The 22,641-nt window shown below is 39.2% G+C and overlaps 1 protein-coding gene across 1 annotated transcript in view; it reads left to right on the forward strand.

Annotated features, from left to right (window-relative positions):
• The window catches only part of UTP20 (UTP20 small subunit processome component), an 84,558-nt gene extending 62,280 nt beyond the window's left edge, over nucleotides 1–22,278 (forward strand). Inside the window, exons 44-62 of the mRNA XM_060777234.2 lie at nucleotides 874–975; nucleotides 1,569–1,736; nucleotides 3,399–3,565; nucleotides 5,313–5,454; nucleotides 6,793–6,909; nucleotides 7,637–7,807; nucleotides 9,528–9,656; nucleotides 9,777–9,887; nucleotides 11,044–11,123; nucleotides 12,798–12,867; nucleotides 15,007–15,189; nucleotides 16,036–16,167; nucleotides 17,629–17,761; nucleotides 17,926–18,122; nucleotides 18,594–18,665; nucleotides 19,883–20,134; nucleotides 20,322–20,448; nucleotides 21,390–21,535; nucleotides 21,660–22,278. Of these exons, the coding sequence (XP_060633217.2) occupies nucleotides 874–975; nucleotides 1,569–1,736; nucleotides 3,399–3,565; nucleotides 5,313–5,454; nucleotides 6,793–6,909; nucleotides 7,637–7,807; nucleotides 9,528–9,656; nucleotides 9,777–9,887; nucleotides 11,044–11,123; nucleotides 12,798–12,867; nucleotides 15,007–15,189; nucleotides 16,036–16,167; nucleotides 17,629–17,761; nucleotides 17,926–18,122; nucleotides 18,594–18,665; nucleotides 19,883–20,134; nucleotides 20,322–20,448; nucleotides 21,390–21,535; nucleotides 21,660–21,815 (2,655 nt within the window). The 3' untranslated portion in view covers nucleotides 21,816–22,278. The remainder of the gene's footprint in view (nucleotides 1–873; nucleotides 976–1,568; nucleotides 1,737–3,398; nucleotides 3,566–5,312; nucleotides 5,455–6,792; nucleotides 6,910–7,636; nucleotides 7,808–9,527; nucleotides 9,657–9,776; nucleotides 9,888–11,043; nucleotides 11,124–12,797; nucleotides 12,868–15,006; nucleotides 15,190–16,035; nucleotides 16,168–17,628; nucleotides 17,762–17,925; nucleotides 18,123–18,593; nucleotides 18,666–19,882; nucleotides 20,135–20,321; nucleotides 20,449–21,389; nucleotides 21,536–21,659) is intronic.
• Nucleotides 22,279–22,641: the final 363 nt, after the last annotated feature.

A 22,641-nucleotide genomic window follows, 5' to 3' on the forward strand; every position in this document is an offset into this window, starting at 1 on the left:
GAAAATGGAAACTGAAAAAGAGGGTAAAGTTCTGGAGATGTGGATGTTGAGGAAGAAAGGAGGCAAAAACCTTCCTTTTCTGCAACCAAGTTTAACACATTCTCCGAGAGGGTTCTAATTAGTTTATATTGTTCATTGGTCCATTATGTCAACCTGATTTGTGGTTTTCTGGTGGTGTTTCCGTGTGTATAGTTTGAAGTTCCTTGTTCCCATTTTTAATGCCAGAGTTGGTTTAGTGCCTTAACCCACAGATCTTTACACACAGCACCAGGCTCCATTCACTGGCCATGTAATATATGAGTTGGTGGAAAGCTGTAGTTTAGGCATGGAAGACAAACTAAGTTTGGTGGCTGGGCTGGAGCTCAGACTGAAAATTGGTGCATTATATATGACCTTGATTTCGTAAGTAATTGTTCAAAAAGTACTGAAAACAAAACATCAGTCTTATAAATCCCATTCTGTTTGTGGGTCTGTGTCATCCTTTTAGTAAAATTCATCCATTTAAAGATAAAGGTTAAGGTTTCCCCTTGAGTCCGACTCTGGGGGGTGGTGCTCATCTCCATTTCTAAGCCAAAGAGCCGGCATGGTCTGTAGATGCCTCCAAGGTCATGTGGCCGGCATGACTGCATGGAGCACTGTTACCTTCCCACAAAAGCACTAGCCATTGATCTACTCACATTTGCATGTTTTTGAACTGCTAGGTTGGCAGAAGCTGGGGCTAACAGCGAGAGCACACCCCACTCCCTGGATTCAAACAATTTTTCGGTCAGCAAGTTCAGCAGCTCAGTGATTAAGCCCACTGTATCACATGAAGGGGGGCCCATTCATCCACTTAACAACCATAAAAAATGATATCTTTCTCCCCTCATTTAGGTCCACGTGTTGACTTTCACTGTCCATCTCTTGCTGAAGAGCCTTGCAAGCAGTCATCTTAAAGCTGGTGACTTGGATGCTTGTGTGGAACTGCTAACTGAAGTAAGTCCTCCTCCAAGGGAAGAATACCAGATGCAATGGAGTTCAGCTTCCTTGACAGCTTCAAAGGGAAAGGGTGGTTGGTTGGAGATGGAGTAGCAGAGGTGAAGCACGGCTGTCATAATTAAGACTCTAAAGGCAGAAGCCAGGAGAAAATTTCTCCACATTCCAAAATATCAGGGTCCCTCAGTATCAGTTATCCTGACTTGGGGATACTGCTTCTGGATTGTTTCTGTGAGGGAATGGATATACCTTCCTTCCCAAAATTCACTGCATATCTTGTTCATAAGCTTCTCTTTTTCTCTTGTGATTAACTGCATAAGACTGGAGCATTTTGTTGCTTTAGTGTGAAGAGGTTTAGGTAAAATATTGTTGGATGTGTGGCCATTATGTCTAAAAAGACAAATTCACATCCACAGAAGGCTATGATAAATTTGTTCATCGTTAAGGTGCAAGAAGAACCTTTGGATTTTGCTTCAACAAATTAAGATGATCATTCCTTTGGAAATTATATCTGAAATGTTGGCTGCAAATACATATCTCCTAGTCTGCTATTTCTTAATATTTCCTTGTTTCTTTTATATTTTTCTGAAAAGATTTTCAATCATGAATTGTTTGGGGAGGTTGCCGAGGAGAAGGAAGTGAAAGGCATTGTATCCAAAGTCATGGAGGCCCGCAGAAGCAAGAGTTACGATTCTTACGAAATCCTTGCCAAGTATGTGGGGAAGGACCAAGTAACTAAGCTAATACTTCCATTAAAAGAGGTAAGATGGTAGAATTGATTCTGAATGGGATAACAGGACTTTTATACAGGAGGGAATCTATTCTTTTGATGAGCACACCATACTCTCTAAGTGATCTATAGATATTTCCCCAGCAGGAAAGAAGCCACCTTTCTGCTATATCTGTACAGTAGTTTAAAAATGTATAACAGCATATAACAGACTACTTCAACCAGAGAAGTCAGCCATAGCAGAGCATCTGATGAACCAACCTGGACACAGCATATTATTTGAGAACACAAAAATGCTGGACTACTCTAACAACCACCATGTCAGGCTACACAGAGAAACCCTTGAAATCCACAAGCATGTGGACAATTTCAACAGAAAGGAGGAAAACATGAAAATGAACAAAATCTGGCTACCAATTAAAAAAAAAACCTCTAAAATTACAACTGCAAAACAACAGAGGGGAAACAATCAGGCACATCTGATCACCTCTCAACAAAAGATTGCCCCAGGCACTGCCAGGCCATCAAATGCTAATCAAGGTGGTTAGTTGAAACATTCATATCTAGCTCCGTCAAGAGCTCTTTGTCCCACCCTGATCATTCCACACATATATAAACCCATTTTCCTAGTTACAACAGACCTCTGAGGATGCTTGCCATAGATGCAGGTGAAACATCAGGAGAAATGTCTCTAGAACATGGCCATATAGCTCGAAAAAACTTACAACAACCCACTATAACAGCATTGTCTTTCTCGTGCCAGCATTTCTGCCATTTCTGGATTAGGAGGAAGACACTAAGAGGGGGCTGCGTTACCATACTATTACACTTCTAGGTTGATTTTATGCTCTAAATCAGTGCTTTTATGCTGTCTGATGTGAGGGATCAGCATTTCCCCTCCCCCATGTTTCATTTTTATGAGATCTTCCTAATATGAAGGCAGGCATTGTGTTTAAGGGAAGAAGGGAAATGTGGGATTGTAGTTGCTCAGCACATATTACAGCAGTCAGGAAAAAGGGGTGGGAGGAACTCTTTCTAATAGCAGCATCATATTGTATAAATAGTAATGGCATATTATTAAGGTGTTAGGGGAAGCAACCTTCTCAAACTTCCTCTATATTGTGTTTGTCTGTTTTGTAGAGTGCCGCTTTATAACCTGAAATATATGTATTATTTGATTTGCAATTTCCTTATCTCTATATACCTAAAGCAGTGGGAGGGGCTGCAGTTCATGTGACTAACTCAGTAACTGTTTAGAATGTTCAGGTTTAAATGGGATGACAGTTAGGGAATGTCAATTGAGGAATGACTGTTAGTGTGTTGGTTTTTGAAAGAGCTTGAGTATAGAGGTCTGTCTGTCAGAGTACAGAAGCCCATCTTAGGAAGTTAGAAACTGTTGATGCTTGTGTTTTAATTGAAAGTAAACTCTTATTAAAGAGAGCTGTATAAAGTAGTATACTTTATGAAGAAACTGCTGAAGATTATAAGTTCAAGATATTGAAGTTTTTAACTTTTGACAAGAAATGTGCCTGTATCTTTAAATACATGAAGTTATCAGTAAAGGAAACTTGCCATCTGATTAGGTTCTGATCCTAACAGTTCATGATCTATACCCCAATGGTCAGTGATATAACAGGTCATGATCCATTATCCACAATATAAGGTGATTTTTTTTTAATTTGTTGGCTTGTAGATATTAGAGAATACCACAAGCTTAAAGATGTCTCGGAAGGTGCATGAAACTCTACGCCGCATTGTGTCTGGATTGATAATGAACTCGGAAATGACTGCAGAGTCTATTCTTTTGCTCAGCCATGGCTTAATTAGTGAAAATCTACCACTGCTGACCGAAAAAGCAAGGTATGTTTATACAGTGTTTTTCCCCACTTACGCTGGTTTTGGATGATAGCATTTGGAAACATGCTGCCGTATAGAAGTAAGCAAGCCCCAATGGTTTGTCAAGCGTAAACAGACAATTGCCAAACAAGAAAACAAGGCCTTTCAGACTTTTAATTTTCCCAGTTTTTATTGTTATTGTTTCCAGTAAAGCCATGGTGATTCATAATTGGCATTTTATTTTTAATGTTATACCTCAGGTGGGCCAGTTTATTTTCATAGAAAGGTATGCCTAAATGACACCAAAAATTACGATGGCTTCTTAATCACAAAGATGCTAATTTTAAAACTATTTAACCCAAAGTAGTTAAATTGAAGTTCCAGTGTTATTTTGACATAAGTGATTTTATTTCATTCTTAGACATGAACCATTTGATTCTATTTTCCCTATTCTGGGTCAGGACTAGAGCAGAATTATCATTTCCTGAAGAAATATTTATGTTTTTTTTAATCCAAATTTTGTTTTATTTTGCTTTTTGGCCCTGGTGGTGCAGCGGGTTAAACCACTGAGCTGCTGAACTTGCTGACAGGGAGTGGGGTGAGCTCCCGCTGTTAGGCCCAGTTTCTGCCAACCTAGCAGTTCAAAAACATTCAAATGTGAGTAGATCAATAGGTAGCGCTCCGGTGGGAAGGTAACAGCGCTCTATGCAGTCATGCTGGCCACATAAACTTGGAGGTGTCTACAGACAATGCTGGCTCTTTGGTCTAGAAATAGAAATGAGCACCACCCCCCAGAGTCGGACACAACTAGACGTATTGTCAGGGGAAACGTTTACCTTTGCCTTTGCTTTTTGGCAGTGCTGGGTAGCAAGACCTCACTCAGCAGTGTCCTTGGTGTAAGGCAGTGTTTCTCAACCTGTGGGTCCCCAGGTGTTTTGGCCTACAACTCCCAGAAATCCCAGCCAGTTTACCAGCTGTTAGGATTTCTGGAAGTTGAAGGCCAAAACATCTGGGGACCCACAGGTTGAGAACCACTGGTGTAAGGCATTATCCTCATGATCACCTTACCTGCAGTGCCTTGCTTCGAGGAATTATTGCTCAGAATATTAGTTGGTGGATCTTCTGCCTGCACTCGAGAGCTGTACTGGCTTTTCCCTTCTGCTGTAGCAGCCATTCCAAGAAAATAATTGGCAAGGCACTCTGAAGCGGTCATCCAGTACCACACTCTGAAGACCTGCCAGCTGTACCAGCCATTTTCTTGCTATATCTACAAAACAACTGGCAAAGTTCTATGGAACAGCTGCTATACTTTCCTCCGATGGCTTCAAAATGGGGCATTGGACATCCCAACTGTTTTTCCTGTTGTGGCATATGGAGCAGGAAAGTGGTTGATGCAGCTTTCCAAATAATCTTTAAGGAGCATCTGCCTAGTGCTTCATTTTTGAGGACCCTTAGAACAAGGTCCTCAAAATGAAGTGCTAGGCAGATGCTTCTTAAAGGCACTTCGTAAAACTCACAACAAAGTGTTCCTGGTGGTGGCTCTGCAGTGAACAGTTGGTGGCATCAATGGTGCTCTCTGTCTCAGCAGCCATGGATCATTGGGAAGATTACCTCCCTGTGATGATGGCAGATGATGCCAGCCTGATGGCTCAGAGAAGGATCTCATTCCACTTCTGCAAAGGACCTGCTGCAATCTGTATAATATCTGTATCTATTAATTCTGTCTGGTTAATTCTTGCTCTTACTTTCCCTTTCAAAAATTTCTTTCCAGAGCTAAAGCTGCACCTCCTCCAGATCCCCGTTTGCAACCAGCAAGCTGCCTCTTACTTCCACCAACCCCGGTTCGTGGGGGGCAAAAGGCACCTGTGAGCACCAAGACAAACAGGCATATCTTGGTTGAGTCAGGGCTGCGGGTAAGAAGAACCCCATTCACATGTACTTAAAAAATAAAATAAATGTCTTTGTAATATAGGCTTTCACACAGGAATGCCTCTTTTCCCAGCCACAGTTGCATAACTTTTGCTCTGATTGAGCAATACTTGTTTCTCCCAGTTGGATGGTCAGTAGGAAATGGATGAGAAGTAATAGTGCATGGCAGTGGGTTAGTTCAGAATTTATAGTCCTGGTTTGCTCAGTTTGTATGATTGATGGTGAAGGGTTCAAAGTGTTGCAGAGGAAGTGAGGTGGGTGTTGTTTTGTAGTGCTACACAAGGTATGTTATTCTGTCAGAAGAGAACTAGTCTGTAGAGATCCATAACTACATAACTCATTTCTTACATTAGAATTTTAGGAAGTCTCATTGAGTGAGGCTGGGTAGAATAACACTGTGTAACAAAATATGAAAAAAAATCCTGATTTGAAAGTTTTATTTCCTGTTTAATTGTGTGGTACACACTTTGAGGACCCCTTGTGGTGCAACGGGTTAAACCGCTGAGCTGCTGAACTTGCTGAATGAAAGGTCAACGGATCAAATCTGAAGTTGATCATTCAGTAGGTGAGCTCCTGCAGTTAGGTCCAGCTTCTGCCAACCTAGCAATTTGAAAACATGCAGATCAATAGGTACCGCTTTGGCAGGAAGGTAACGGCACTCCATACAGTCATGCTGGCCACATGACCTTGGAGGCGTCTACGAACAACACCAGCTCTTCGTCTTAAAAATAGAAATTAGCACCACCCTCCAGAGTCAAACACGAGTAGACTTAAGGTCAGGGGAAACCTTTACCTTTACCTACATTCTTTGAAAGTAGTTATGCTCCAGAAACCTTATTTTTATGGCTGCAACAAATTATGTTGAATTGATTGAGACTTTATAAGACATTAACTGAAAATCTATAGCAAAATGTGCTGCAGGATGTCCAGTAAAAACGAAGTTTTTGAAGTTTAATAAACTTTTTTCCATGTTATGAGAACATCAATTAGGAAATTGCATTTATCACCCAGGAACAAAAATTGTGTTACATGTGTAATTAAACAGACCACTGTTGAAGTTATCATGTACAGGGATTATGTTTTTCTGTAGCAATTTATCCCAAATCACTGAGCTTTTGTTTAACGTAGCTTTCCATCTCTTCATGTTACTTGCACAGTTGTCCCTGAAATTGCTTATCATATAATAAGAGGTTGAAAAACCCATCTATATCCCTCAATTGTCTCATCCTGAAGTTGCCTTGTTTTCACAAACTCTTTGGCTTTTCATGAAATGACTTCTTTTCAATGGGCTTTTAATGTCTAGTGTTTCTTTAATTCTACAGCTTCTGCACATGAGCTTGAAGAGATCCAAAATAAATTCCTCTGAGGAACGCACTTTAGAAATGCTGGATCCGTTTGTACAGCTGCTTATCAACTGCCTTCATTCCACTGATGTCAAGGTATGGTTTGGAGCAAAATACAGACAGACCTAGTGTTTATCCTGAACTCATGTTATTCAGAAAGAAATGAGGGAAATACACACTTAGCATGTGCCAACCACTTTGTTACAAGAATAAATAATTAGGAGACCTAAGGGTTTTCTTCTTCATCATATTTATAGCTAAATGTTAGCTTTCAAAGACTTTCCCAAATTACTTGAAAAGGGTACTGTAGTACTCTGATTCCACTTTAGCTGCAATGACTGGGGTTTCTAGTTTGGTGAGGCACTCAAGATACCTGGGAGATTTCCAAATAGCTTTCCCTAAACTGCAAATTGAGCTAAATGCATGGACACTATTCACACCCGATGCCACAGGTACTTGGGAGTCAGGAAAAAAATATGAGTCAGCATTGAAAAAGTAAAGGCAGGGTTGGATACATCTTGTTGCACTAACTCTGCAAAATTGCTGTGTAGTCAGCATGCAATTTGGCTTTCATGTGTTAACACTGATGCCAGATACTGGTCAAAGGACATTTAATCAACTACCAAGCTTGCAAACTTGGTGTTTTGTCTGTTTGTTTGTTTGTTTTGTTAAAAATGTAATACAACTGTCTGGTTCCTTCTGACACGATAAATAAATAAATACCAGAGATTCAAAAGCAAAACATTTTGAAAATTCCACATGAGATGGGGAAAGGGATTTCTGGGTACTATCCCTTCGGTGATCTTTGTTGTTTCATTTCCAGGTGATCACTGGTGCTCTCCAGTCTCTTCTGTGGGTCATAAAATTCCCTCTTCCTGCAATAGATAAGACTATAGACCAGTTAACCAAGCAGCTTTTCATTCTGCTGAAGGACTTTGCCAAACCAGGAGCAGCGAAAGGCCAGAACTTCCATTTGGTGGTGAATTGTTTCAAAGTACGTCTGAGCCATAAGAACAGCTTAGTGATGAATTTGTGAGGTGCTTTATTTTTGGCCAGACATCTGTGTTATGAGAAGGATTTGTATAATAAAGAAGCCATTTATATCCTTTCTCTGCTTTTGGATTTCCAAGTGTTAGAAAACAGTTTTGTGGTCTCAGAAGCAGCTGCCAGCAGTTGTTGAATGCGGAGATGGGCAAAATCAGAACATCTAGGGTTCACTTTCCTCCTTTCATGAGCATCTAAGAGCCACATATATGCTTCCCAAACCAGAAATGGTAGCAAGTCCTCCTATGGTTTTGAAATAAATGTGTGGGAGCTTAAGATATTTCAGCAAAATATTTATGAGTAACTTTGACAGTGAGTTGCTGTGAGTTGTATGGGTTGTATGGCCATGTTCCAGAAGCATTCTCTCCTGATGTTTTGCCCATATCTATGGCAGCTAACACCTCCCAATAAATTTATTTATTTAAAGCATTTATATTCCACCCTTCTCACCCCGAAGGGGCTCAGGGCGGAGCACAGCATATATATGGCAAACATTCAATGCCGGGACACAAAAATATACACCATTTAAAACCATCCTAGGATTCCCCTGGGCAGGAAGCAGCCATGCTTTGAAGCTGCAAGGCTATTCAGTGCTAATCAAGGTGGCCAATTGCAACATTCACACTTGCCTCAAGCAGACAAGAGTTCTTTCCTCACCCTGGACATTCTGCAGATATATAAACACCACTTGCCTAGTTTCCAACAGACTTCACAGCCTCTGAGAATGCCTGCCATAGATGTGGGTGAAACGTCCGGAGAGAATGCTTCTGGAACATGGCCATACAGCCTGGAAAACTCACAGCAACCCAGTGATTCCAACCATGAAAGCCTTCAACAACACATTATAACTGTAACAGTTCTGCATCCTTCTTTTGGTCAGAAAAAAGGGCAGTCTGTATTAATTTGTGTGTTTATGGGAAGCTACATTTTGCTTACTTCTAGTCTTAATGCGCTAACCTTCTATGAGTCCTCATCAGTGTCAGTCTCCAAATTTTGAAATTATCTAGCTGCTTAGCTAGTGTACCGAAGAAAGTGGATAGAAAATATTCTTACCCTGTAACTCTCTGACCCAGCTAGTTCTGTGCAGATTCTGCATGTTTTATCATCACCCTGCACAAATAGTTTTACCTTTATTTGCTGGCAAAATAAGATTCCACACAGAAATATGACCTCCATCCATATTATTACAAATGCTCATCGATTATTTAATTCCCAAGAACAGAAATGGTTGATAGTAAATTACACATTAACATCATAAAATAAATGATTAAAACTGTAAATTATAGAACCAGCTCAGCAATCCAGTAAATAAAGGATCACATTTTTTTTATTTCTCAGACATCCAACTTTTGAGTCTATATGGATGGAATAAAGGAGTCTGCCATGGCAATAGATTTCTCTGCTCTCAAGGCCATGGCCACTTGAGAAAATGGCTTTTCAAGCAGAGCCTTCTCTGCAGGTTTTGGAAATATAATCTTAGAATCTATCTAAACCCTGCTGTGCAAAATGGGGCTTATTTCCTAGTAAAATTGTTTTGAATTGCACGCCTCAAGAATGGGAAAAAAAGAAAGGCACAAAATATAGATTTGATCCTTGTCCTTGTTTAACATTCTAGTCTTGTGGAACATTATGCAGTGTTCAAGTTTATAACTCAAGATTTTACTTTCCAGTGTGTTTCTCTGCTTGTAAGGAATGCAAAGAGTCACATAACAGACAAAGAGCTGCAAGTGTTGCTTGGGTATGCGGAAGAAGATCTCTACGACTCATTGCGACAAGCTACTGCCTTTGGCCTCTTAAAGGTATTGCCCTTTAAAGGGTTGTTTCTTTGTCATCAGGCTTCCTGTTCTTTAAAAAAGTGCATATGTTTTGTTTATGGTGTTCAAAGAAAGCTTGAATGTGATTCTTCTTTCTTTCTAAAGGCTATTTTGTCAAGAAAACTGATAGTTCCAGAAATTGAAGGTGTTATGCAGAAGGTCGCAAATTTTGCCATCACTGGCCAAAGTGAGCAGGTTCGAATCCAGTGCAGACAGGTTTGTAGAAACTCTTTTTTTTCCCGTTGTCCAATTATTCTGCAACTGTGTTTCATCAGTTTTCCAGTTTCCGTTTCCATAGAGTGAAACCATAGCAATTAAAGTAGAATCAGTGTTGTAACCATGTGAGCAAAACTAACAAAATGAAGTTCAACAGGGACAAATGCAAAATACTCCACTTAGGCAGAAAAAAGGAAATGAAGGATACAGAATGGGGAGCGCCTGGCTCGACAAGAGTACGTGTGAAAAAGATCTTGGAGTCCTCAAGGACAACAAATTAAACATGAGCCAACAATGTCATGCGGCAGTTTAAAAACCAATGGGATTTTGGTCTGCATAAATAGGAGTATAATGTCTACATTCAGGGAAGTCATGCTACCTCTCTATTCTGCCTTGGTCAGATCTCACCTGGAATACCGTGTTCACTTCTGGGCACTGTAATTGAAGGGACATGTTGACAAGCTGGAGGTTACTAAAATGATCAAGGGTCTGGAGAACAAGCCCTATGAGGAGAGGCTTAAAGAGCTGAGCATGTTTAGCCTGCAGAAGAGAAGGCTGAGAGCACACATGATGGAAGTCATAGGGAGGAGGGAGCAAGCTTGTTTTCTGCTGCCTTGGAGACTGACTAGGACACAGAACAATGGCTCCAAACTACAGGAAAGGAGATTCCACCTGAACATTAGGAAGAACTTCCTAACTGAGCAGTGGAACTCTCTGCCCCAAAGTGTGGTGGAGGCTCCTCCTTTAGAAGATGTTAAACAGAGGCTGGATGGCCATCTGTCAGGGGTGCTTTGAATGTGATTTTCCTGTTTCTTGGCAGGGGGTTGGACTGGGTGGCTCACAAGGTATCTTCCAACTCTGATTCTGTGCACTGACTGAAAAATAAAGGTACCACCAGCTGATTTAGATTCCAAATAATTATCCTACACATGCTTTGTTGCCATTTGTTAAATAAACCTGTTAAGAAACTATATGAGTCTTTAAGTTTAGTTTGTTTTATTAAATCAGCAGGATTAATTGATAAAAATGCCTTTCTTGCCTGCTACATTGCCCTCACCTAGTAAGCAGCTGTCCAAAGAAAACAGCTGCCTTTTGGGTAACTTATTCAGGGCTGTAGGGTTTAAATAGATGATTTCTTGTTTGTTTTCTCCACCAGATTTATCTAAAATATATTCTTGATTACCCACTTGGTAAAAAGCTGAAAGGCAACCTTGAGTACATCTTTGCTCAGCTCACGTAAGTAACAGAAGGTTGGGTTTTTTTTCCATCTGTTTTTTCAGATTGTGGGATTTTTGCAAAAGTAGAAACCAGGAGTCAAAAGGGAAAACTCAGAAATTGTGCTTCAGACAAATTAATGAAGCAGTTTCTTCCTTACTGGTTTTGAATGCATTCATATTGCAGTTTTTTTGTGCTTGCCTATGAATTGATTATCATGATTTCTGCCTATATAAAAGGTCATTCTATTTTTCTGTTCTAGCTTTGTTCGGATTATGTTGACTGACAATGACTTTTCAAGGGCTTGAACAGTAGTTTTCATATTTTGATTAGGGGTCAGTCACTCTGCCAAGTTCATTTTTAGTACACACCATTCCCTTTTGGACATTTTCAGTCTGCGCATACACACATACACAATGTTCTCTTTTTGAAAATAAATACATTTACAATCAAGGATTTAAATAAATGATTTTTGTATGGATTCCTCTAAATATTTTTCAAAGTGTATGAATTTTTACATTCACTATTTCAAATGTACACATTTTGTAGGACTTGCTTTCGCAAACTACCTTGTACATATTGGGAAAGTATAGATTTTCAAGCCTGATATGTTTCTCTGCATGTTTAGAGAAACATATGTTGGTAAAATGTAAAATAATTGTATTTTCCACTCATTCCTCCCATTTAACTAGAGACAACCCAGGCCCCTTCCACACAGCTGAATAAAATCCCACATTATTGGCTTTAAGATGGAATATATGGCAATGTGGACTCAGATAACCCCGTTCAAAGCAGATATTGTGGGATTTTCTGCCTTGATATTCTGGGATACAGGATTGTGTGGAAGGGCCCCCAGATTCAGCTAGGGAACATCTTTATTCCCAGCATGTATTCTTGCCAATGAGATATGGTCCCTCTTAGCTTTGCAAAGTGTTTCCCAGGATGCGCAACTCTGTTCACAATAAATAGTTCTAGTTAGTGTTGAGCATTCCTTCATCTTCCCAACTGTTTATTGCCCGAAGAGAAGAAAATGAAAGGATTTTGACACTTGACTTCAAAAGAGCTGGTATACCAATAATTTTGCAAAGGAATGCATGCCATTTCCAGTGTTGTCATGCCAGAATGAGAGAAGCAGCATATATTAAACACCTTCCCATGTAGTTACTAAATCAGGCATGGGCAAACTCGGGCCCTCCAGGTGTTTTGGACTTCAACTCCCACAATTCCTAATAGCCTCAGGCCCCTTCCTTTCCCCCCTCAGCCGCTTAAGGAAAAAGGAAGGGGCCTGAGGCTCTTTGGAATGGTGGGAGTTGAAGTCCAAAACACCTGGAGGACTGAAGTTTGCCCATGCCTGTAGTAAAGAAACGAGGGTGTATTTCAAGGCTTAGAAATGGCAAATTATATATATATATATATATATATATATATATATATATATGTGTGTGTGTGTGTGTGTGTGTGTGTGTGTGTGTGTGTGAACACATATGCACATACCACAGTTTTCCTTTCCTTAATGTTTGAAGGCCCTGGCTCACACTTCCATAGTGAAACATAGTTCTGAAGGAGTCATTGCTTTTGGAGATGGTGCAACATGTGTCTGAATAAATATGTAAAGTATTGTACTGTTATATGTGTATATATCTAGTAGTTCTTGGAAGTACTAACACTGCTGTATGTTTTATTGTTTTGTCGTAGTTATGAATATGAGACGGGGAGAGAATCTGCTTTGGAAATGATCGCTTACCTCTTTGAAATGTTCCCTCAGGTAAAAAGAAACTATTCTTTCCATTTGCAACGTGAATCCTAGAATATATTTTATAGAATATGTTTCACTAAGTCTGCACAAAATAGAATGTCCATTGAAATTGGAGAAGTGTCTGAAATAGCTTTGTGACTTGACTTGACCTCCTAGCCCGAGGATGATGGTCTTCCAAGTCTGGTATCTTGGTGGTGAGTTCGTAAGTGGCTCTGGAGCCTTATTCTTGATCCGCATGTTCTCCCGCAGTGAGGACTTCAGTTTCCAGGTGGAAGGTGGTCCCAGTCAGGGTTGGCTTGACGCGCCTTCCTCTTGGCATGTTTCTCCCTTTCACTCTCCATTTGTGCCTCTTTGAATTCTGCAGCACTGCTAGTCACAACTGACCTCCAGTTAGAGCTCTCAAGGGCCAGGGCTTCCCAGTTCTTGGTGTCTACGCCACAGTTTTTAAGGTTGGCTTTAAGCCCATCTTTAAATCTCTTTTCCTGTCCACCAACATTATGTTTCCCGTTCTTGAGTTGGAAGCATAGTAACTGCGTTGAGAGATGGTGACTGGGCTTTCGGACAACATGGCCAGTTCAGTGGAGTTGATGGCGTAGGAGCATCACTTCAATTCTGGGTCTTTGCTTCTTTCAGCACACTGACATTTGTCTGCCTGTCTTCCCAGGAGATTTGCAGGATATTTCAGAGGCAACGCTGATTGAATTGTTCCAGGAGTTGAGTGTGACGTCTGTAGACAGTCCACATTTTGCAGGCATATAGCAGGATTGAGAGGACAATAACTTTATAAACAAGCAGCTTGGTCTCCCTATGGATGTCCCAATCCTCAAACACTCTCCGTTCATTTGGAGAAATGCTGCATGGTCAGGCGGTGTTGTATTTCAGTGTCAATGTTGACTTTTGTGGAGACGTGGCTACCAAGGTAGTGGAAATTGTCACAATTTTCTTATGTTACACCATTAAGCTGTATTTCTGGCATTGCAGAGGGATTTGTATGGTAACTAGCTTTAAGCAAGCTTCTGAGAGCTGTTTACACAATAAAGCTTCCTAAAGATATTCTGTATACAATTTAGTAGTATGTTGTGACTGATTGAGGACAAGCATGGGTTGGATGACTGGGAGTTTATTTATTTATTGCCTCTTATCCTGCCTTCATAGAGCTCAGAGCAACTTAGTACCACCGTCTGCCATTTAATCTTTACAATAATCTCCTGATATAGGTTATGCTAATACATTGTGGTTTGGGTGGGCTGGTATATCCTGCATTATTAACTCAAGATGTAGACAAACCTTGTGTTTGTCTGCTGTATACTTACGTTACTCGTTCTACTTTCCTTGTCTGGCTTGATTAAAGTGCTCTTAGGTTAATTAACCACAGTCTTCTGTTACATCAAGACTGGGACGTTACAGGTACCAGGAAATGAATAAACAAAGATGTGAAACCAGTTTAGAATCTGTGCAAAATTCTAAGTGGTACTGATCGTGGTAAATAGTTTCCAGATTTGGACATCACAGGAAACTGTCAATTAATCCAGGTAGCCCTCAATCATTATGTGCTGAGGAAGGCATAGAGAGCATGAAGACAAAATGCATGGTCATTAGCTCAGTGTGTCTTCACTTATTAAACTAAAATATGGGTCTAACATTTGAGTTTTTTTCATGGGTGAATGGGAATTTGAACCCTAGGATTTCCCAATCCTAGTCTGATATTCTGATCACTGTACTATACCAACTTTTGATTTTGCAGTTTTGTGTTGTACATGAGATATATTTGTGCAGCTCAGAAATTGCTATGTGGATGCGTCCTAATGTTTCTCCCACAAGAAATATTGGACCAATAACTTCACTACACTTCAATCTTTTGCACACATATTTGCTAACAATATTTTTATTTATTGTGTACTAGTATTAGTGGTTGTCTCTGATTCTAACTGTGGTGTTTGTCCTGCTTGGATATATGTTGTCCGTTGTGTATACTTGTTGGGGTGACAATACTTTCTGAAATAAAAATGATGGGATATAATAAATATACAGAATATTTTGCTGGTTTTGATATAGACTTTGCTTTAATTTGTTTATTGTTTGTAGTACGCTCCTTTTCAGGGTTGTCAGCTAGCAACTTGTCTGATTTTTTCTTTTTTATTCCTTCAGGGTTTATTGCATGAGTTTTGTGGCCTGTTCTTTGTCCCTCTGTGTATGATGGTAGTAAACGATGACTCTGCAAAATGCAAGAAGATGGCAGTCCTGGCAACCAAAAGTCTTCTTAGTAAGATTAACCCTGAAAACCGAGACCTGATGTTTTTGCTGCTCACCTCGTGGTTCAAGAGTGAAAAGGTACTACCTGTGCCTTGAGTTTGGGTTGCCTTCGATAATGTTAGTTGAATTGAGAAAAGAAAGAATGTTAAGTTAAAGAAGAATTCATTGGAAAAGTAACTGTTAAAATAATAATACAACTACCTGCTAGGTGGAGGATCCTGGGAGTTGTATGAACCCATTGAATCAACTGGAATAAGACTGCTTTGCCATTAAATAGCTGATTCAGTGGGTCTATTATATTTGCTATTAGCCACTGGATTTAGGTTCTGAAAAGGAACTTTCTAAACCTTGCAAGGAATTATATTATTATTCCTTTCCTGGCAGAAGAGGAAGATAGCAATTCATTGGACCTTAATAATTAGGTCAGAGCCCCTGGTGATGCAGTGGCTTAAACTGCTGAGCTGATGAACTTGCTGACCAAAAGGTTGGTGGTTTGAATATGGGGAGCGGGGTGAGCTCCTGCTGTTAGCCACAGCTTCTGCCAGCCTAGCAGTTCAAAAACATGCAAATGTGAGAAGATAAATAGGTACCGCTTTGGCAGGAAGGTAATGGTGCTCCATGCAGTCATGCCGGCCACATAACCTAGGAGGTGTCTACAGACAACACCAGCTCTTTGGCTTAGAAATGGAGATGAGCACCACCCCCAGAGTCAAACATGAGTAGACTTAATGTCAGGGGAAACCTTTACCTTTACCTTAATAATTAGGTCAGTTTCTTATGATTCTGGAATCTGAGCTTTGAGTCATAGCTACACTTGAGCCTTCTTCTCTTCACAGATCTAAATCCTAAATAATGCTGATTGTATCATAATATTTTGCTTCCATGTAAAATCCACCACTAATTTGTTGGTGTCTGTATTGGCAGAGTGTACACAAGAGGTTAGCTGCTCACGCCTGTGGTACATTTGTTGAAGTTGAAGGAGTTGAATTTGAAAGAAGGCTTGGAACCATTCTCCCAATTATCGAGAGAGAAATCCATCCTGCAAATTTTGAAGAGGTAAGTGGTTTAATCGGAGCTGATATTTGTGGAAAATGGACAAGGCAAGCTGAAAAGAAGAAATCAAGCCCATAAAAGTGACTCATTACTTGGCAGGACTGTCAAAAGAGCTTGTTTACAGATGGCATCTGTTCACAAAAGGAACCTGCCAAAAGAATCTGAGAGAAACTGTACTTGTTTCCTCTTGTTTACATGTTCTTCAAAGAGAGGAAGAGCTTAATTATTTATCGTTTTATAGGAACAGTCTATTTTTCATACCTAACAAACAAATGTCAGAGATGTGGGTGTTTGCTTTCAATCCTTAGCACTGCTTTCAGATTGCAATACGTATGAGATGAGTATCTGCAGAGACTTTCTAGATGGCTTTGTAAGCTTTTACATGTTATTGTCAATGATGGGCTATCCATTGGTAGAGTGACAGCTTTTGTTGACAATACTTTTTCTTTCCAGTCCTGTAAAATTAGAAATGTGCTTGTTAGGAAACTGTAGCAGCCATATGCCAGATGGGAAAATGTAGGAATGCAACTTAAAGCAGCAGTATTTTTAAAATGCATTCCTTAGGACCAAGCTATGAGGAGGAGGAGGGATTCTCCTGCTCTTTTCTGTTACTTAGAAGGTGTTGTTTCTTGTGTAGCCTTTGTGGTGAGAGAGGGGAAACTTTATAGGGCCAGCTGAGGAGTTGCATAGTTTGTGGTGACGCCATAAAAGTACATTACTGTATCCAACCTCACTGTGTCCCTTTTGTTCTCGTGTTAAAGAAAGTTTACAAAGCACGATGTTAAGTCTAGCAGATACTGTCTGCTTTTGAACTTAGGTGTGATAGAGCCATGTCTGTGAGACCAGGGCCTAGGTCTGACGTTTAGTGTACTTAACAATGGTACCCCAAATGATTTTATTTCTTCCACCATTGACTGCCTTCTAAGTTTATCTCAGGTTCTAGAAACATAAACTTCTGCCATGTAAATATTTTTTTTGTAATGATGATTCCTGAAATGTCTTCATTACTTATATGCTGTTAAATTTGCAAGATGTCTTTATATTGATTACATGACTCTTTTAACTGATTCTATTTTTTTTAATAGAGGTTGTTTTATCCAATTTATATCCCCGGTTTATGTAATGTATTATTATTTTCATGTTGATGTATTTTATTTTATGTATTATGTATTTTATGCATGGCATCTTTGTGTACTATTTTGTAGGCCGCCCTGAGTCCCTATGGGAGATAGTGATGGGGTATAAATAATAATAATAATAATAATAATAATAATAATAATATTTTACTGACACAAAAACACAGTATGTCACAGCAAACGAGATCTATATGCTGGATTTCATATCACAAAATCACAAGTCGAACACTTCCCAAGCGTCTAGGATTGTGTGATTATTATTATTATTATTATTATTATTATTATTATTATTTATGCCACTTTACATTTTTGTGTTGTGTTTTTTCAGGTTACAGAAGAGAATAAAGAAAAGGCAGCAGACAGATTGCTGTTTAGCTTTCTCAACTTGATCATTAAACTAATCAAGGAGTGCAATATTTTTGAACTAACTAAACACAATGAAATTCTGAGCAGTATTTGGGGTCAGTATTTTTTTGTTATACTCCATTATTATTGAAGCATTTGGTACTTAACACATTTGTAGTGTCAGGGGCTACACATGTGGAAAAGAATGTAAATGAAATTGCCTTTTCTCTTCTGAATATGAATGAAGTCAATTGAAGCCTTAATTCTTCTTTTTCTGAAGGGCATATTCAATCCCATTTATGGTATCCACACAGCTGGGTTTGGCTGACTTCTGCTCAGATCTTTGGCTTATTGTTTGCTTCTTATAAGCCCGAGGAACTTGTTAATAAGTGGAATAAGCGAAAACTGGAAAAAGGCCAAGTAACTACAACAGATCCATCTGCAACTACCTTCTTAATAGAAGAATTAGACAAAAAGGTTAGCATCAATGTTCTAAGCTTCCTTTTTTAGCTGCACCTTTCCATTTCCCTAGTAGGAGACAGAAACAAAATTACTATGAGTTTTGATACTATTAGGTAGGGGTTCAGTATCATCTCATGATTTCAGACATAGGTTCCCAGGGTTTTCTTGGCAAGATTTATTCACAAGGATTTGCCATTGCCTTCCTCTGAGGCTGAGAGCATGTGACTTGTCCAGAATCACTCAGTGAGTTTCCATGGCTAAGTAAAAGTTTGAACCCTGGTCTCCCAGAGTCCTAGTCCAACACTCAGGCAGTTACACAATGCTGGCTTTCAATAGTTTATGCCTTCGTTGAGTTTTAAGTTTTAGGCTGCTTTTGGAGGGCAAAATTAAGTCATCTTAGAGAAAAAGTTAATGAAGTAAATTCAACAATATATTTTATGTTGCAGCATCTTTTGTAAAAATAACCATAACTTTTTAACTTAACAGATGAAAACACTTGCTTTAGCTTTCTGCCATCAGCTGAAGTCCAAATTTCTGGATCCAGATCTCGGAGAACAGGTAAAGCACTATGTATTTTTGAAGACTTATATTTTGAAATGTATATGTTGAAAGAAAATATAGCTAAACAGCTAGATGATGTGTGCGTCTTAAACAAAGAATCAAACATCAAAAATGTGTAATAAACTAATATATACATCTTTTAATTGTATTCTAAAAGACACCCTGAGCTGGTCAACTAGTAGCTTGAAGTAAACCACTTTGTCTATAAGAGTAGTTATACTGGAATGGTACGGCACATCTTTCATAATTTGTTTTCTAGCTGGATTGCCAGTTATGATTATAAATAGAATATGTAGGGGCACAGAACATTCTAGAGGTCTATAATGTTAATTTTTTTGTTTCCATGTGTTACACCTTTCCATAGAACCTATATAACAGTAATTCTTGATCTCAGCCAGGTTGGTTAAAATACGAAATTCTTTCCCCCCAGTGTTGTTGATGGATTTTCACTGAATGTTATGGATTTTTTGCTGAATATTCTTGATAGATGAAATATAACATTACCCTAATGTTTGTCAGGTGAAGGAGAGCTTGCCCAGTCATGTCAGTGGAAGCAGCTGAGGTTACACAGCACTGGGGTTGAGAGGCAGCTGGTGCCCACTATCAGTCAGGGGTCAGAATCATGTGGCTCTCTAGATCATAATTGGGCTGCAGTTCCTAGCAGCCCCAACCATCATAGCCAGCGACTAGAAATGATTTAAGTTGTAATCCAGCCATATCTAGAAGTCCACATAATTCTCAGCCTTCTTGGAAATAAATACATGTAAAATTACTGAAACAACTCTCAAAATGATTTTGCAAAATGTAACAGACCAAACCCAAAATATGATACTGCACCCCAAACAGTTGTGCGGAATTACTGGGAATCAAAATGAAAGCATTTGGACCTCCATGCGGAGAGGATAAAGATTCCGTCATAGTATTATTAATACAGCTATAACTTAGGGAAGGCATCATAAAATTTAAGGCTTGGAGCCTTCCATGGCAGATCAGTCATACATTAGGGTCCAGCACTGTGCTCAAAGGACACTTTGATTTTGTTGCCAACATTGGACGTGACAAAACAAAAGATTTCATTCAGTAAGTTGTCTGCAGTGCATGGTTTGGGTCCTTCATTTTCAGATCATGGATTGTATAGAATTGGCCTAAAGCTTTGGGTTGTACAATATTCTAGAAAGCATTCAGATGGCTCTTATTTTTCTTTTACATTTCAGATTATAAAGAATTTACTGTTTATAGCCAAAGTACTGTATCTTCTGGTTCCTGCTCCAGAAGATGGCAATGAGATCAGCGAAGGAACTGAGGATCAAGAAGACTTGGAAGGTGAAGATGAGAATGAGACTTTGGGTACTGATACGAAAGAAGCTGAAGAGAAAAAGAGCCCAGCCACTTTGTTGTGGCTGATGAAGAAACTTTTCATAATGGCATCACGAGAAGCTGCATATTCACCCAAGGACCCCTTAAAGGTTTGCATGTCATTTAATTTCAAATTAAGTTTTGAAGGACCAAGTTATTTTTAAGAGTTGGTGGACAATTATGTTTTTTGTTTTCCTGAACCAGAACTAGAGAATTCTTCCTACTACTAAACAGCCAAAAAGATGTTTTGTTTTTCTTTCAAAATGAGTCTTTTGACCAGCTATGTTTGTTTTTCAGAGAAGTTGCATCTTTAAATTCCTTGGTGCCATTGCAGTAGACCTTGGGCAGGATAAGGTCAAACCCTACCTGTCAACAATCATTGGCCCTCTATACAGAGAACTCAGCAGTACCTACGCAGATCAAGGTGAGAGATTTTACTAATGTCTGGCCTGAAGCATGCCTACTTCATATGGTACAGAAAGGTCCTGTTAATTTGGATTACACCATCATACTAGCTAAATAATTGAAACTACTTGCACTGGCCTGTATGGGTTGGTTTCAAACACCACATATGTTTTGCTTTAGGGATGTCTCTGAAGTACTTTAACCGATCATTCAAATGGCGTTCTAACCAAGCAAAATTTAAATCCAAGAGAAATAGTAGTTTGCATTCTGGTCAGTACATACAATGTTAAAGCTAGACTTGACATTGTGGTTACACACATTCATGTTTATGATTGTTGGTCCACTGTCTTTTTATTCTGAAAGCTTTAAAGAAAGGAGCACATTTCCTGAAAGAAGAATCAGAAAAATAAGATTCTGACTGTAAATAGGTCAGCTGCTGTCCTCTCCTTTTTGCCTTGTCTTTTACTCGTGTTGTATTTTGAAATGGTCATATGACTGGCCAAATAAATAAATAAATAAATAAATAATTACCATCATCATCACTGCAGCAATCTAATGTGCTCCCCACAAAACTCCCACCAAAATATTTTCTGAGACTTTAGAAAGTGGGGTCATGAGCAATATTTCCAGCTGTCCCGGTATAGGGAGCAATGTGATAACTCTGAAAGGGCTCAGTGTCCCCTGCTACCAAGATTATGGATGCATCATTACTCACTGTCCCACTCTTCAGCACTATTTTGGGGGAGAACTGTATAGCTTAAAAGTAGGATTTACAGGGAGAAGTAGTCTAGGGAGATGACATCATAGCTATTTCTCTCAATGCTGGACCTCAGCCACAGGCTTCTAGCTGAACTTCAGTTCTGGATGTGCAATTATTTTTCCAGTTTCTGAATTACAATGTTAATCTGAGTTCATCTGTGAGCCGTCATTGTATAATCATGTGTCCTGTCATTGTGCTAGATCCAACACTGAAGAATCTTGCCCAGGAAATTATAGAGCTGCTGAAAAAAATGGTTGGGCTTGAGACCTTTTCAATTTCTTTTGCCTCCGTTCAAAAACAAGCTAGTCAGAAGAGAGCCATCAGAAAGAAACAGAGAGCGCTGCAGGTCAGTATTTATTTCATGTGTGCCTTGAAATAGAGGCTCACTTAACATGAGAACTTGTATTTAAACTAAGAAAGTTCAACATATATAGCAGAAGAGTAAGAAATGTGTCTTGTTTTCTGTTTAGGCTGTTGCTAATCCTGATGTTGCTGCCAAGAAGAAATTAAAAAGACATAAGAATAAACTTGAGGCAAAGAAAAGAAAAATAGAATTTCTGAGGCCTGGTTACAAAGCCAAAAAACAAAGGAGTCATGCATTAAAAGACCTTGCAATGGTGGAGTGAAATACAATTCACAATATGTATTCAATTCATGGCTGCTATTCTAGACAGAACACTGCAGTGGGAAACTTCTGAGTATTTTGACCATGCAAGAACTTCAGTAAGACATTTTGCCCACATTGTTCTAGCTAGGAGATATTTCAGTCAAGTTTCTGCAACATAAGTTAGCATCACTCAAGATGCACAGACCTTCATGCTCTTTTGAGATTCAAAACTATTGCAAAAAAAGAGGTATCTTGTATTGGCATAAAATATGAAATAATTATTAACTGATTATTTATTGAAATTTTAATCGCTACAGATTTTGTTCAGTTGATATGTTCCTGAAAAAAATGCTATGGTGTTCTGTCATTTCAGTGAGAGAGTGTCATTAGCAGTGACCTTTTTTTACTACTATTTTCATAAGCCTGACATTTATTGTACAGTGATTCAAAATGCCTTTTTCTAATTAAATTTGCTTAAGACACCATAATGTTCACTATGTGGTTAATGCTTCATCTGTGTATTATATGTGGGTCTCACAGATTTAGATACCAATTACATGTTGCCTCTGTTGTTTAGTTCAGGAGATTCCAGTTTACTTCTTATATTTTTGGCGCTGCTCTTCCCAACCCCCAAAAGCTGGGAATGCTAGATTTTCATGTAGCCTGGAAGTAAAATCAATGTTGCCTGAATTTCTGGCCCCCTTTGATAGCACGCTTTACACCACAGAACAGCTTCTGCTCTTGCAGCTCTTGAGTGAAGAGCCTCTTGGTTAACATAATCTCCCCCCAGAGATGTCTGTGCATTCAATTTACCTACTGGAAGATATTGTTGATGGAAATCCAAA

The sequence above is a fragment of the Anolis sagrei genome, chromosome 5 (genome assembly GCF_037176765.1).
Source record: "Anolis sagrei isolate rAnoSag1 chromosome 5, rAnoSag1.mat, whole genome shotgun sequence".
Lineage (NCBI taxonomy): Eukaryota > Metazoa > Chordata > Lepidosauria > Squamata > Dactyloidae > Anolis > Anolis sagrei.